This window comes from Danio aesculapii, chromosome 9, assembly GCF_903798145.1.
Source record: "Danio aesculapii chromosome 9, fDanAes4.1, whole genome shotgun sequence".
In the NCBI taxonomy this organism is placed as follows: Eukaryota; Metazoa; Chordata; class Actinopteri; order Cypriniformes; family Danionidae; genus Danio; species Danio aesculapii.
In genome coordinates, this window is record NC_079443.1 from 23296161 (window position 1) to 23314288 (window position 18128).

At 34.7% G+C, this 18128-nt stretch overlaps 1 protein-coding gene across 1 annotated transcript in view; it reads right to left on the reverse strand.

Moving 5' to 3' along the window:
- Nucleotides 1-18128, reverse strand: part of pard3bb (par-3 family cell polarity regulator beta b) — a 641621-nt gene that overhangs the window by 523059 nt on the left and 100434 nt on the right. Inside the window, exon 4 of the mRNA XM_056465228.1 lies at nucleotides 9849-10032. Within this exon, the coding sequence (XP_056321203.1) occupies nucleotides 9849-10032 (184 nt within the window). The remainder of the gene's footprint in view (nucleotides 1-9848; nucleotides 10033-18128) is intronic.

The following is an 18128-nucleotide window of genomic DNA, read 5'->3' on the forward strand; positions in this document are numbered from 1 at the left end:
TTGATATAATCTGTTATAGCACCATTGTTTCATATTTTAATAACTTGCAAATACGCTGAAAAAAAATGATGTCTGCAAAACTGTTGTAAACATTTTATATGTGTTGAATTTAAACACATTAAATTTAGTAATGTTCAACTTAATTTGTTTGTTTAAATTCAGCCCAAATAAATTGTTTACAACCACTTAACTCAATTTGCAAATCTAAAGAATCATTTTTGAATCATTTTATTCAGCGTGGAATACTTTACTGTTTAATTTAAAAAGCTTTAATATTAAACATATTTCAACAACAGTCTGGATTTAAAACAAATAAAATGCTAGTAGTAAAAGGAAGTCATATTTACTGAACTATTAAAACTCAGTTTCTACCACAGAATGCTTTTAAACACCACCAATTTGAGATGTGAATAAAATTACACTGTGATGGAGGAGTAAATGAATACATTTTCATTCTGACTTAACTCTTGTAGGACTTTAAACAAAGTAGAAGTGTTTGAATAGCATTTAAAGAGTTTAATTTCTAAAAGTTCACAGGGACAAAAAGTGTCCAACGCTAAAGAAACCCCCATAATCTCAGAGCTGCACATGCAATTATTCAGCAGCCCAACAATGTCACTTCCTCTCAAAATGAGCATTTCCAATTTCCACATGCCAACTATTTCCAACTGCAGAATGCCGAGCAACTTTAGTATTTCTCCAGCTTTATATTAAAAGTGAGGCTTGTGAGTGATGAGAACTGTCTAACGGCTGCTCCGGTGTGACAAACTAATTAAAGTCTTTCAACTCAAGTCCTTCTCATGTTTTAACTCAAGCATTCTAATGCCAAACATCCAGCGTGCTGAATGTTAAAAGAAGTGTCTGCTCTCAACAACTCGCATCTCATTAGATATCGCTAAAAAAGACGCAGAGCAAACCTCACGCATGTCTGCGGTCATAAAATAAACAGTGTCCTATTCTAACAGAAGACAAGCAATGAGTGCACTATGAAGTGGGGAGGATGTGAAAATGTGTGTGTGTGTGTGTGTGTGTGTGTGTGTTCACTGACAGACTCCAGATGACACTCCATAGACCTCTGGGCATACTTATCAAAGCAGACATCACTAGTGCAAACATATGTGTGCTAAACAGCCCACAGTGCCAAAACAACATCCCTTCAAATCAAATAAAAATGATCTATGAGTTCACATCCTCACTGATTGAACGTGTAAACAGTCTCTTCTGGTACACCAATACCCCAGAAAAACAACTTCAAATGCTGGAAATACGATGACCCATTGCACTTCACTCCAAGGACAGAGAAACAAAGAGAGAGTTCAAAAGTCTGAGACCGACAGTCAATTAGGGTATATATTATAAATGAATAATGTCATTAGACCGGTTGTTATTATTAAATAACCATCTTAATTGCGGTTAGTTTATTCTAAATGAAATGCAATTGCTGCACTTCCTGTAATAGCCACAAGGGGTTGAATTAAACTAAAGTACAGAGGTGCCATTCCAAATCTAATTTTACTTTCACTTTTAAATTTAAAGGATTGTTAATCATTGCAAATCATTAATCGTTGTGAATCATTTGTTTAACATTTCTCTACTAATAGGTTGTTTTCACATGAAGTCATAGATGACGTGCAAAATTCAGATGGAGGGCAGGATGTGTTTCTGTTTTACGTTGTTTATAATTGTTTAAATCGGCCAAAATGAGAAATGGCGAACGGCTTTTATAGACTTCCAAAAGTTTCTCTCATAAAGGGGAGAAAGTCAAAATGGAAGGCGACGTGTAATAAACATCCATTCAATACTTCCATATGTACAAATAGTTTTTGTACACGACAATTCGTTTGACAGCACCAATAAAGATTATATACAGGCCTAGCTATGTGTATATGTTAATGTGTTACATAAAAATCAGATATAAACACCACCACACTTATACAAAATCCAGGAGAATATAAAAAACGCACCCTGCCAAGTCTTTACTAGTGTTTCAGCAGAATAAACAACCGTAGCGTTAAAATCAAGATGCGCAGCAGCGGTGAATGTTTGTTGAAGGGAAGTTCATCGACAGAACAAAAAAGAAATGCAACCCTTGCGACAAAACTAGATGCTTATTATTGTGGAGCACTTTTTCTTCCTTCACACTTTTGTATGCTTTTATCTGTTATTTCGTAACATCTGGAAGATGTCTGCATGGAATTAAGTAAGCATGGAATAAAACTATAGTAATTTACTATAAACATGTTTTTGAAACGGCGACGCAGTGGCGCAGTAGGTAGTGCTGTCGCCTCACAGGCTGGGTCAGTTGGCATTTCTGTGTGGAGTTTGCATGTTCTCCCTGCGTTCGCGTGGGTTTCCTCCGGGTGCTCCGGTTTCCCCCACAGTCCAAAGACATGCGGTACAGGTGAATTGGGAAGGATAAATTATTCGTAGTGTATGAGTGTGAGTGAGTGTGTAGATGTTTCCCAGAGATGGGTTGCGGCTGGAAGGGCATTTACTGCGCAAAATGTGCTGGATAAGTTGGCGGTTCATTCCACTGTGCCGACCCCGGATTCATAAAGGGACTGAGCCGAAAAAAGAAAATGAATGAATGAATGAATTAATGTTTTTGAACCACATAGTAAAGTGTATAATGTGTACAACTCTTTGTTAATGAATGCTACAGAATACTGTAGCATATGATGAACTGTAATAAATACTGTAACGTTAGTGTAAACTGTAGTGCATTGTGATTATAGCGTAGAAACTGAAGCCTATTGAATCATTTGTTTATTCGCACAGTTGTGTTGTACCACAGCAACAATATAATTACTATGACAGTTTAAGTAATTATCTATAGTATGCTTTCAAGCACTATAGTATTTACTATAATATTTTTTCACGTAACGTAGTAGCTTATACAGTATCTACCGCCTCAATGACAGGCAAATATATTTTAGTTAGTAGAAAACTCAACCCTCTTCATGATATAAGGATCATGCCCAACATATGTGGTTATTTTCTATTTAAATCTCCTTAAAAATATACAGACTTTCCTCTATTTCTCCTATTCAGTTTTTTACTTCCTGCCCTCCATCTGAATTTTGAGTGTCACCAGTACCACGTGTTTGCAAACAACCTATAACTGTAGATTAAAAACTTTAAACACAAGCAATGGCAGCATTTTTTGCTAAAAAAAAGTAACTAATGTAGCTTTTTAGTGGCAAATCTTCCAAACGTGGGCATGTGTGCGTGTCTGTGTGTTTGTGTGTTACAGGTGCTTTGACATTTTGTGTTTAAGGCCAGATTGTTGTGATTGTCTTTAAAGTTTTCAGAAAGTAAAACATTCAAAATGCAAAGTAATACATTACAAAGAGAGCCAATGAATCATACTTGTACATACAAAACATATATTAAAAAAATGAAGCAAAAAAACAACAGTTTACAGATTCATTTTTAAGATTCATTCAGATTCATTTATATCAATATCGATAAAAATACAGTTTATTAATACCAGTTCTTATCGATACTGTTAAAGATACTATTTTCTATAAATATAGAGAATAAATATATATAAAAAATAATATATTGATTACATCCGGTCAAAAAATTAACAATATATGTTACAACAACTATTGAGCAGCTATCCAAAAGCCCTGGCGGAAGGCATGACCAAATGCAGCATGACCAACTACTGAAAGTGGCAGAAAGCATATGCAATGCAATCCTCTCTGGTACTGTAGGTACCATCTTGTGAAAGCTGAGAAAAACCTCCTTTTAAAAGTAATGGATCAGAAACCAATAAAATGGCACCATTGTCAAATTCTTAAAAAATATCATTTGTTAAGTTTTGATAGTTTTTTTAAAGATTTAGTTTTTAAAAACCATGTTTAAGTGTATACATGGTCTTGCCCCTAAAGTAGTCTGTTAGTTGGTACACAAATGCAGTAGTGATGGGGCGAAGACTAGAGGGGCAGTAAGTGGGAATTTTAGAATCCGCAGACGCAGAACCGCTGTGGGTCAGTCATCCTTTTCAGTAAAAGGTTCACATCTATGGAATGCCATGCCTGTTCATTTAAAAGTTACAATCAGAACTCCCAGTTTTCCCAGTTCTGTAAAGTTGAAAGAATGGTTGAAATCTTGTGAGCATTAAGTATTATTCTTTCAGATTGGTCCCATTTACATTTCTCTTTATGCAGATTAACTTGCATGTTATGTTTGTGGCTCTGTATATATTGTACATGTTTGCTGTTTTGTGTTTTATTCTTGATTGTCTTTTTAGTTTTTTTTTTATGTTAAACCTAACAAGGGACGAGGGCTGCAAATTAGCTTTATGCTATATACCCTATGAACGCAACATCGGTTATCTTTGTATAACAATGTCAAGTGTATTGTCCCTGTAAAATAAACAAGCAAAAAAAAAAATTTAAATTGCAAAGGACAAGGTGGGGCCTCCTCCACTCAGCCCCTGGCTGGCAGTTGCAAGCCGACCTGGGGAAGCAGTTAAAGTTACAACATAGTTACAACATCACTGCGACCAGACATAATTATCATTTCTGAGGCAACAAGATAGTTGATTATAATTGAACTCACAGTGCCCTGGGAAAAGCGGATGGAAGAGGCAAATGAAAGGAAAGGCTCAAAGTACCAGAAGCTAGTAGAGAAGTGCCGGAAAGGTGGCTGGAAGACCCACTGTGATCCAATAGAGGTTGGCTGTGGAGGGTTTGCAGGGCGTTCACTCTGTAAAGTCTTCAACCAACTAGGCCTAGCAGTAGCAGCAAGAAGAGGGACATTAAGTCTGTTTGTGAGGCTGCAGATAAAGCCACAATATGGCTATGGATAAAGAGGGCTGATCCATGGGTGATGGCTACTGGGGCATAAGCTGGGTTCTGATCAACCTAAGCTGGGTCGCCTGGGCGAGCGTGTCTGATGTTGAAAGACCTGAAACACCCAGTGACCCCAGGATACATCACTCATGATGCCTCCCAGTGCATCTAGATGATGTATTTTGGACACTTCTTGTATGGCCATATATTAGATTACTGTATGGGCCCCAAAACAGATAATTAATCGTCAGAGCACCACAAGAGACAATTAATCACAAAATTGCTATTTCTTTTTACACAATTAATCATCAGTAAAATTTCATAATCATGACAGCCATAAAAGAAATTAATAGCAAAATTTGAGGCAAGTAGTTTATTTAAATTAATAGCAACCTTCTAGAGGGATGCATTTAGTTGATGAAAGGGACTATAAAGACTTCAACATACACTGTCATTGTAAATCTTTATGTTTTTACATAAGGTCAAAATTATTAGCCCCTTTAAGCTTTTTTTTTTTTTTCAATAGTCTACAGAACAAACCATCGTTATACAATACTTTGCCTAATCACCCTAACCTGCCTAGTTAACCTAATTAACCTAGTTAAGCCTTTAAATGTCACTTTAAGCTGTATAGAAGTGTCTTGATAAACATCTAGTAAAATATTTTTATATATTTACTGTCATCATGGCAAAGATAAAATAAATCAGTTATTATAAATGAGTTATTAAAACTATTATGTTTAGAAATGTGTTGAAAAAATCTTCTCTCCATTAAACAGAAATTGGTGGGAAAAAATAAACAGGGGGCTAATAATTCAGCAGGCTAATAATTCTGACTTCAACTGTATTTAATTTCACACTAAGTGGATGATGGATTCACCTATACAGTGAAACATTGTTATGAAGTTTGTAGTTGGAATAAAAATAAAAACACTTGCATTCTTGCATATTGCACTTTACTTGCAATTTCTTTCTATGTACATAAAAGCACTTTTGTACATTTAATTTGATCCAGAAATTGATTGGGATGTTATGATTTCATTTTTCATAATTAACTACAAAAATATTTTACAGATATGTTTTTACTACAAAATGATCTTGAATGTATAATGATTTAAATAGCTATATAAACATTTAAAGTTTAACCAACTCAGTTTAACTTGCTTGTATAAAGAAAACGCCATAAAACAACAAAAAAGCACCAAAATAGCTTCACATGTGGCAATTGGAGAGAGCATTGTGTCTTTGTATGTTTTACTTGCATAAAGAATGCGTGTTTTGGGCCTCATCTGCCCTGCCCAGCTAGTGAGCAATCTATGTTGCCTTTCCGTTAAGTAAATTAATTGGTGTAATAAAACAAACATATAGAGCGTAAAATAATATTAGAGAGCAGCTCTGGTAAGAGGGATTTCTCAGTTCATCATATAACTAAATGAAAGGAGGCTGATTGCATTGTGAAGATGTGTGGTCCTCCTGTGTTCATGGATGGCTGAGTGCTGAGCGTTCATTTGGACTGCAGGAATAATCCACTTAGAGAGGCGGATCGGCCAAACGCTGGGCATTTAGGGAAATACCAGGAAAATGCAGGAGTGTTGATCTCATTGATTTGAGAGATGGTTTAATAATAAATCTTTGAAGGGATCAGGAAGGGAGATTCACTAGAACAATTTTTTTCAGCCATAATATAACTGCACAATGCTTGTTGCATGTGGTAATTTACACATTTAAATAAAGCCAATCAAAGAGGCCTTTACTTATAATTGCAAAAAAAAAAAAAACTTAATAAAACAAATACATAAATAAAAGTCAAACATTTTGAAAGCTCTCAAATGTTTCACTGCCAGAAATTCACGCAGAATGCAGCTTTGCACCAAAAACTGCCAAATGCAGCATGTCAAAATTTCTGCAGTAAAGAAATCCTGCATGCTTGCCCCGCCTTCAAGCTCTTCTTATTGGCCCACTGCTCTAGAACAGAACGTGAATGGATTGGTTAATATCAGCTGTCAATCACTCAGTTCGGATGACAGGTAGCTACAGCCGTGAAAATGTAAATGTCTGGGTACGAGAGAATGAAAACAGCACTGATAGATTTTGTTTTAGAACAAAATTGATTAGTGATTATGTGATGAATGTTAATCCACCATTTACACTTTTGTCAAGTGAATAAAAGACTTCCTGTGGGTTAAATTCAACCATGAAAATGACTAAAGCCATTCACTGTAAGGCTGGTGGGACAGAGTTTTGAGGTAACAATGTTTGCCACACCAACACATTTTAAACACGAGATGTTCTAACGCTATTTAATCCTTCATTTAATCCTCACGATGCTGTCAGTCGTGTGACTGACACAGCATTCACAATCGCAAAAGAGCATGCATTCACTGAGATTAAACTAATATTGCAGCTCATGAAAAGACCATTATTGCTATTAAGATGGCGTATGCAAATAATAAGATATCAATATCATCTGTGCAACATCAGACTCCATCCGTGAAAACACAGTACAGTTATTATTGTCAACTCAGTTCATCTCATTCACGTCAAGCAGTGCGTGCAGGGCCAATGCGTGTAATAAATCTTTTAATACAAAACTTGTAGTAACAGTGCTCATAATTTTTTGTGCTAAGTTAATCACACCCCTACAAGAGCAAGCTCCTAATTGGTTAACGTGGCGCAAATGTTCAATAAAGTTTACCTTTTTCAACTCGATCGATTCGCAGGTTAAGAGCATCAAAAGCGCAAAACACTCAATTTGCACAACTTCATTTTCGCGAATCGTGCCATTTGCACTGCCTTATTTGCACGAATAGCACGACAGGATGTCTAATCGTATCTTTACATTTACTTAACATGTAAATCACTCGTGCACTTCATCCGCGTCTGGTGTGAACGCACCATTCAGGGTTCATACACATTTTTACTACTAAAATTCCAGGACTTTTCCATGACTTTTCCAAAACTTTCAGGTAAATATTAATGACCTGATGTTTCATGGAATGTCTACGTACACTACGTGAAGAAAAAATGCACGTTCAAATTACAGCACATGAAAAATATGTGAAAATCTGTGTATTTTTTATATTTATTTTGTTTAAATTAGTTTTTAGAAAGTATGTTGGCTTGTGTTTTCATAAGACTTAAGAATAGTACAAATTCGCTTTTAAAGCTGAAACTGCGAGTTGCTTTTTTTTTTACCCCAAACAGAGAACATCGCATAAAGAGATAAACTGCGCAATTGTATTTAAAATACCCAATATTATCACTTCAAACATATTCAAGTAGATAGATTTTTGTTAAACAAATTAATTTCCATGACTTTTCCAAAATATTTTAGGTTTGTTTGTTTTTCCATAACTTTTTTCAGGCCTGGAAAATGCCTTGTCAAAATTCCATGACTTTTCCGTGTTTTCCAGGACCGTATAAAAAATGTATTTTTTTTTCGTTAAAAATTTTTCGTTGATTTTTATTACACAATGTAACTACAAAAGACTCTTTAAGAAGTAAAATTATCAAAACGTTTTCATTTTTTTTTTACTAAATGCTAATGGTCTAATCCGTTTCTATTCAGTATGCAAGTGACCATCCCAGAACAAAAAAAATAAAAATAATAACAATAAATAAATAAATAAATAAATAAATAAATAAATAAATAAATAAATAAATAAATAATTCGGCTTAACTAAATGGTTCAAGTAAATTAATTATCTCTAGGAAACTTGTAAAAAAAATTGGCTGTTTTTCCAAATAAAAATGGAGTGTTCCTTTAAAGTAAAATTAACAATTGTGGTGTAACATTTGACCTAAATATAGTTTATTTAAAACTACACGGTTTATGATAAAGAATACATTTCATTAGGTGTTTATTTCAGATGAAAAGTATCCTTTATTAAAAAAACAGCTATAAACAGCATTCTTAATTCTTTCAAGCAGATATATTTAAATTTGCAGAATTACTGTAGTTCAACTGTACTGAAGACGTTACTGAAGTTCATTACGCAGCTGCAGTCTATGTTCACACGCCATGTGTTGTGTACTCCCCTCCACTTCCCCCTCTCGAACATCATGTCTGTATATGCAGAGGCACGTGTGATCTCTCTTCTTAACAAATGATCCAGATACAGATGTATGTCAGCCCCTGTCGACGTGACAAACGGCATATTTACAGCCGTGGAGAATGAAAGAGGAAAAGATCACTCAGTCAACCGACACCTCCACCTTGAAGTGGAGACGAGGAAACTCGAGCACTTCCCAAGAATGCCTGGATCGCTGAAGAAAACGCCACTTTTCCAGCACGCTGAACTTTGCGAGCCCCACATCTACATTTAAAATGAAACTTAAAACACAAAGGGCCAGATTTACAAGGAGACACAAAGGCACTCACACATTGGAACATACGTGCGCACCATTCCCTGGCTTATTTTACCGAGGGTTTAATTTCAGAGTGTAAACATGTTCACACACACACTTTGACATTTAGAAGAAATAGGTGTGTGTTTTCTGTACTGGAGGTGTGCATGACATCAGGCAGAGGTGAAACCAGCCCAGATGAAAAACACATGGGATCCCTGAGGTGCAGTACTACACAACCTGAAATGACTGAAGTATTCCAGACCTGTGCAGTTTAAGAGAAAATGTGATAAATGGAGAAAAAAGCCTGCATAGAAAGTTTCATACTTTCAGCAGCAGCAACTGATCTCTCTCTCTCTATCTCTCTGATGGTGTAGATTATATTCCTGCTTAAAAATACAAGGCAGAAAGGTTGCTTAAGGTGAACTGTGTATTAAAAGTGATACTTTAAAATGTGGCGTAATGCGAAGGGAACGATGTTCATTTATTCAAGGCTACATGAGTGATTCAAATCATTTCAAGCTGAAAAGCGTGCCCGATTATGCCATATAATATCATTTCTCATAGTGGCAGTCTATTATTCCACTCACCATTAACTCACAAGCATATATGTTTGATTGCAGCTCTGTTTCTTCAATGTGAATGCATTATTATCACTCTTTGCACACTGTATTGTATCTTTTTTTATTGCATACATACTGGACTTGAGGGCAGAAGAGGTGACTTCGATCTCTCCTCCTTTGATTGGTTGGAAGCAGGCGAGTTCAGAGTCGTAGGGTTCTGGGCTGGATTGGCCTGTTAGGCTGCTTCTTGTTCCAGATCCATTCCTGGGACTCATGGCGCCCCTTTGCTGGGCCTCCTGTTCCTCGTATACAGCGATCAGCTGAGGGTCACACAGATCAACATAGTAAATACATGGCCATTGGTAAATACAGGGTTCATACACATTTTTAATACTAAAATTCCAGGACTTTTCCAAAACTTTCAGGTAAATATTCATGACCAAATGTTTCATGTTCAAATTTACTACAGCACATCAAAAAATATGTGAAAATCTGTGTATCATTTTTTATTATTTTTATTTAAATACTTTTTAGAAAATGTCTTGCTGTCTGTGTGAATATATTTTAGAAATGTTGTCTTGTGTTTTCATAAGACTTAAACTGAAACTAAGCTGACTTAAACTGAGCTGAAACTGCGAGTTTTTTTTTTTTTTTACCCCAAACGGACAACATCACATGAAGATACGAACCACACAATTGTATTTAAAATTTACCCAATATTATCACCTCAAACATACTCAAGTATATTGATTTTTGTTGAACCAATTCATTTCCATGACTTTTCCAAAATATTTTAGGTTTGCTGGTTTTTCCTAAACTTTTCCAGGCCTGGAAAACGCCTCTTTAAAATTCCATGACTTTTCCAGGTTTTCCAGGACTGTATGAACCCTGTAAATATTTGTGGCAGTGTGCTTTTTTTTTTACTGTATTAATATGATATGATCAACTCATTAACTGTGCAACTTTATCCTAAATTATCATTAAGAAAAAGTGTACACATCTCAACCCATAACAAACGGCAGAAATGCACACGCCAAGCACATATATTTCAATCAATGCTTTGAAACTAAAGCCTAATCAGAACAGCACAACAGCTGTTAAAAGACAACTTAACCAATACCACACTGTATACAAAATATTCATTTGTTCACTTTTTAATTACTCTGTATGCACTGCATACTGCAGTTCAAAATACAGTAATGGAATGGAGCGCACTTATCCTCATCCACCCTTTAAGTATAGAAGAAAAGTCATCAATTACATTAATTGATTTAACTTACTTGTTAGCTATAGGTGATAACCTAATGTTTGAACCATCTATTAAATCATTCTCTCTGTGTACAGTCTTTCAACCGTAATGTGCTCAGCAAATTACTTAGTCAAAAAAGACAAAACACTTGCCATTAAGCTAAGTTGATGGCTAAAAATCAATTACTCATTATCAATAGGTATATTTACTTTTCTCCTTGTATTGCAAAACACATTTTTAAAAATAGACTGATGACTTAAAGTGAAATATGACCACCAGTATAAAATAAATACTGCAATAATTAAGGACACCACAGACCATGTTTGTTTTGTTGAACAATATTCTTCAAGTTGGCCAACATATAGTAAAACCTTTTCCTTTTCTTTTATTTTGTAAGAAATGTGGATAGCGCGGTCACCTCACAGCAAGAAGGTTGCTGGTTTGATCCCAAGCTGGGTCAGTTGGCATTACTGTGTGGAGTTTGCATGTTCTCCCCGGGTTCGTGTGGGTTTTCCTCCGGGTGCTTCAGTTTCTTCCACAGTCCAAAGACATGGGCTATAGGTGAATTGGGTAAGCTAAATTGTCCATAGTTTATGTGTGTATGTCCTCCAGGTTGGGGGTTGAGCGTTGGGCTATCAACCCACCTCATAAAAATTAAAAGTTACGAAACATCAATATGGTGTGGCTAAATATCAACTTTGACATAAATGGCCCTGGGAGCACTTTAAGTAAAATGCCGGGGTTAGCGAGTGTCATTGGTTTTACATTATTCCTTGAAGGTACAAAATTAGTTATGCACCAATCGACAAGCAGGAAACCGGATATGGATGATTTTTGTAATAAAGGTATAATTGGCAATTGGACATTTTTTATTGGGCTGATCTATGTCCCGATTTGCATACAAACTGCACTGCAACAACTTTATAATACAATGTCTATAAGAAAATGTTAACAGAGCTCAGAATAGCATGCAGGAGGAGAACAGAGTGCACCCAGAGTGCACATGCTGATCTTGAAAGGATTTTTATACAGTCTATGAACAACAGCAGCACACAGAAATGGCCAAAAACGCTCCAAATAACACAAGATCTAGTCATTTAAACAAACTTTAAAGTTTGTTCGTTTCATTCATCGGCAATTAACCTATATTTATAGCTTTAAATACTATGCAGATCACATGTGTTTGGCCAAGTTACATTACAGATCATTTAATTAATCACTTTTTATTTCAAAAGTCTAAAGCTTAAGTAAATATCGATACTTAACGCAGACGCAGATGGGCTTCATTAAGCAGAACGTTAATCTGTTAATTTTCTTTTATGTGTTGATAGTTAGTAGGATGTTTGAAAAACTCACTGCCACACATACTGTTCATGATGTGTGAAATACTGTAGGAAAATCCTAAATATAGTTGTATAGGGGTTTTATTAATGCAGTAAAACATACCATCATAATACAAGCTCAGATGGTATTTTCTTCTTAGATTATCTATGCATAATTAAATATTGACCAGAACAAGACCAGAGCAGCTGATTTTCTTAAAGCTGTAACCAAAGAAACACTATTACTCCTGCAGTGCTAGATGCACCAACTGCTGAAAGATAATAAATTAGCATTTTAACTAATATGTTTTAGGTTTATATCAGCATGTTTTATGTAATATAATTTCACAAAGTCAGATTATTGTTGCTTGTTTCCTTTGTTTTCCACTTCAGTATTGGAACCAGCAGGGAAAATTATGATCAGTGGATCTCAATATTAAATGTCAACTCAATTCAGCCAATTAATTTGTTCATCATCTCCCTGTTTTTTTTTTGTTTTGTTTTTCCTGGTGGCAGATTAACTTTACAAAAATGCAAAGTTACATACATGCTAAACTACAGTAACACACAATTATTAATATCTCACTTGCATAGAAAAAAAAAAAAAAAAAATCACAATACCTACATATGGGGCAATAAACGATATCATATTGAATCGTTATAAAATTTATGTCTATAAAGAAGATAAGCTCTGGACATTTTTACTCGATATTGATCTAAGAGCCAATCACACAGCAGATGTATACAACAACAGGAATCTGTGATGGTGTTAATATTAGAGATATGCTACTCCACTCAGTATTGTTTAGTGAGCTCGATTCACTTTCCTGCTCAGCTGTTAAAATGTTGTTTATTTTAAAGATGAATATTTTTACAATTTTAATTAAGTAAAACATTTACTTTAAAATAATATTGTAATTGTTTATTTTTAGCTATAAGTACAGGGTGAGCCATTTATATGGATACACCTTAATAAACTTATTGGGAATTTTCACAAGAAAAAACAATGGTGTGCTTGGTTTTAGGCAAGGCAAGGCAAGGCAAGGCAAGGCAAGTTTATTTATATAGCACATTTCATACACAGTGGCAATTCAAAGTGCTTTACACAAACAGGAATAAAAGAAACAAGTATAAGAAAAATAAAAACAAAAAAATAATAAAAATGGTTAAAAAATAAAATAAATAAGCATAAAAACAGATAAAATGTGTTATAAAAGAATGAAAAAGAAGAGAAAAATAGAATAGTGCGATCTGTCGGACGTAGCACAGTGCTCATTCAGTAAAGGCACGTAACTTTATTCTTTCATGAGTTATTTACAAGCCCCCTCACATATACTGATGTGCCACAAACAGGACGTTAATATCACCAACCATTCCCATTTTATTAAGGTGTATCCATATAAATGGCCCACCCTGTATGTTTTTGTTTGTTTACTGTATATATGCGGTCAATGAGGTTCTTCAGAATATAATATTTTATATTGTATATCATAAATATATTCAAGAAAATCAGAATCTTCAAAAAATCATCAGATTGTAATGTGTAAAGTGTTTTTGTTAATGAACAATACTTTAAAATGTATAAAATGTTTAATGAAGCGTCTAATCTTTGTGGTTTTAGTCATTGTTGGGATACTCTTTTAAAGCTGAAGCATTAATAACTAATATCAAAATATATATTGTTATCGGTTAATATCGAAAAGAATTTGAGAATGCATTTTTGCCATATCACCCAGCCCTTACTACACCTTCCCCAAAATAAAGTATTCAATAGTGGAATTAATAAGAATGTATACCCATTTAACCAAGTTGTTACCCTATAACACCTACTTGAAAAATACTATAACCTAAAGATATAACTACCACTTTAAAAATACAATCAACATTGAAACACCAAATATATCCACCATAAAAAAAGAAACTATTCACACTGATTTGCGTTACCTTGTGGATCAGGGCGCTATAGAGGACGTCCAAGGAGCCCAGCATGTCTATGTATTTCAGGTTGATCTCAGAGTGTGATCAGGGTGTGCATTCAGTTTCCTGTGTCTCATCAGCACAGTTAAATACATGCCTCTGACCACATTCAGACTCACTTACACCACACTGGACATCTGCTTTTCTAGGGGTCTCCACTTGTGTGTGTGGAACATGTGTGTATGTGAGTGAATGCAGTGAATGAATACAGTCAGAGACAGAAAGCAGAGTTTACTGGTAAAACCAGAGGCTTCCTGCCTGGGAGAGACAGCAGGAGAGTAAACATATAAATAAACAATACCCACCGTGACATTCAGGAAAATGTGTGTGTGTGTGTGTGTGTGTGCCTGTGTAATAAGGCAGTGCTATAGGCAGAATCCAAAACATCTCTTTACTTACAATGAAAGTTTGCATCATTTTTACTTTTCATCACCATTCGTATGACAGTGGGATTATCTCTTGTTTTCTTAGCTTCTTTAGGCATGTCCATAGCATGATTGGCTATAAACAAAGATGACCATAGAGCAACTCCATGCAAATGTCAACCTTGCCATAAAAAAATAAAAATAGTTTCAAAATCATACTTACAGTTAAAGTCAGAATTATTCGCCCCCCTTTGATTTTTTTTTTCTTTTTCAAATATTTCCCAAAGGATGTTTAACAGAGCAAGGAAATATTCACAGTGTGTCTTACAGTATTTTTTCTTCTGGAGAAAGTCTTATTTGTTTCATTTCGGCAGGAATAAAAGCAGTTCTTAAATTTTTAAACACCATTTTAGGGTCAAAATTATTAGCCCCTTTAAACTATATTTTTTTCGATAGTCTACAAAACGAACCATCGTTATACAATAACTTGCCTAATTACCCTAACCTGCCTAGTTAACCTAATTAACCTAGTTAAGTCTTGTAAAAAATCTTGAAAAAGTCTTGAAAAATATCTAGTAAAATATTTTGTACTGTCATCATGGCAAAGATAAAATAAATCAGTTATTTGAAATGAGTTAATAAAACTATTATGAGAAAGAAATGTGTTGAAAAAATCTGCTCTCCCTTAAACAGAAATTGAAAAAAAAATAAACACGGGGGCTAATAATTCTGACTTCAACTTTAAGTAAAAGTACCATTACTTGCTTAAAAATGTAGTGCGAGTAACAGTATCTGTTGTAAATATTACTCTAGACCAGGGGTGGGCAAACTCGGTCCTGGAGGGCTGGTGTCCTGTAGACTTTAGCTCCAACACTTATCAAACACACCTGAACATGGTAATCAGTGTCTTCAAGAACAATAGAAATCTATAAGCAGGTGTGTTTGATTAGAGTTGGAGCTAAACTGTGCAGGACACCGGCCCTCCAGGACCGAGTTTGCCCACCCCTGCTCTAGACCTTTCAAAAGTACTCAAGAGTAGTGAGTAGTAGGGCTGTGCGATTAATTGAAATCGAATCGCAATTTGAACCGTTGCGAATAGCTGAGAGGCAGCGATATGACATATATATTATTTAAATTTCCCCGCTCAGAGCAAATGCATGACTGCCGTCTGTGTGTGTCAGTAATCTGTGTGTGACAGCCTTACTAGCCACATTCGTTCTGCCCAATCAGAATTGCGCAACCGAACTGTGCGGAACGCCTACAATAAGAAAAAACAAACAGGAAAGTGTAAACAAGTGGGATGATGGGATTTGCCGCTTCAGAAGCATTAATAGACAATAAATATCAAAGAAAAACAGCATGTCAGCAATATGGCAATATCTTGGTTTCAAACTCACAGACACCGAACAAAAACAGGTCATTTGTAAGAGCTGTCGTATATAATTGTTGCCACAGCATTAAGAAATACAACAACCAGCATCTAAAAAAGCACCACAGGCTGGTGAGGAGCATCTTGCTAAAAGTAGATTTAGCATGGACCAAGGGGACGCAGAAGGGGATCAACTATTGAAATTACCCCACCAATAATTTAATTCACAAAAAAATAAATAATAATAAATAATAATAATAATAATATTTAAAAAAAATAATAATAATAATAATATATATATATATATATATATATATATATATATATATTTTTTTTTTTTTTTTTAAATCGTGCAGTCAATATACAGAAAAGGTTATGTCTCATCTCTTCTCTAGTCGAACTTCCCCGAAACACATACTGTATGAACACTGTGATTGGCTGAGCCTTTCCCTGCTGTCATGTGAGAGGCTGTAAGCTGCATTCAGAAAAGCAGCCCCAAACAGCACAAGAGGAACTCCTACAGGTGAGGACGGTGGCAGCAAAAAAAGGACATTAACAGCTTTTTTCAACGAAAAGTATAAGTCATAAACTCAAGTTCGCTACTGAATGAGTCCATCATGATAATGCTGTTAATGCTCGTGTTTTCTACGCTTTAACGTACAATCTATTGTTATATCAGCTGATATAGTATGAATAATGTGCCCTGAAAACAGCAGAATAAACAGCTACATGTAAAAGTATATGACCCCTGCCAGTTCTCCTGATCTCTCAGAGTAGCATGTGCAATTTCGGTTAAAACAGTTTGTTAGAAAAACTACAGCATGTGCTCCATCTTTTATTAATACCTATATATGAGACATGTTTCATTTGCACTGTGGCTAAAATAAATGGAAGTTTTTATTAAACTCTCTCTTTATTTCAGTTAATAAAAATTATTTTAACATTACACTATCAGGCCTATAGCCAGCTTATTGAAAGGGATGGTTATTATTATTATTTTTTTTTTTTTCAGAAAAACTAAACCTTTTTGCAGTTATTCACCTGTTTTTTTATTTAATTATTTGGTATATATATTGCATTTTAAAAGAATGTAATATTTAGAAATCTGTTAGAACTTGTTTTAAGTTAAAAACTGAAGCCTACAGGCAAATAAAAAACTGGACAGAAGATTCAATTTTCCTCGGTCAGAATTTGGCCAATTGTATAATAAAATTTTTTTTTAACATAATACTAATAATTTTAATCCAACTTTTGGTCTTTAGAACCACCCGAACCCCCCTTGGCTACGGGCCTGATTATTTAATTTAATTTAATAAATTGTATGAAGAGAGGATTAATTAATAATATATTTTAATAGCAGTGTATCAAATGTACGTTTATTTCCCTCATTTAAGATTATAAACACGTTCACAAACTGATATTTTTTTGATTCCTTAACTCTGTCGTTAGTTATTTTGGAAAATATAAACAGATGTTTTAATATACTCCACAATATATACACATTCACTGCGAATTTATGTTGCAAATTTTTGACTGCAAATGTCACATCCATAACACTGGTGAATGTGAATGAACACATAAACCACAAAATTGGGATTTCTGTCAAGTGGGAACATCACAAATCAAATCATATGAAATGTGCGCATTAATATCAAAAACTTAAAAGCAAAAAGTGCCGAAAAAAAATAATAATAATAATACTATAATAGATAATTAAATAATACATTTACAGAAATCATCTCATGTAGAACAGAAAAAAAATAAATCTATATTTACATAAATCACATAAGTTTCTTTATTATTGAAAAATAGTGCAGGTCATCAGTTTCCCATCTGCCACAGAAATGCAAAGAACTTGTTTTATTGTTGTTTATTATTGAACTTATTATTATTGAACTTATTATTATTGAACTTATTATTATTATTATTATTATTATTATTATTATTATTATTGGGGTGGCACAGTGGCTCAGTGGTTAGCAACGTCGCCTCATAGTAAGAAGGTCGCCAGTTCGAGTCCCAGCTAGACCAGTTGGAATTTCTCTGTGGAGCTTGCATGTTCTCCGTGTGTTTGCGTGGGTTTCCTTCGGGTGCTGCGTAAAACATATGCTGGATAAATTGCCGGTTCATTCCG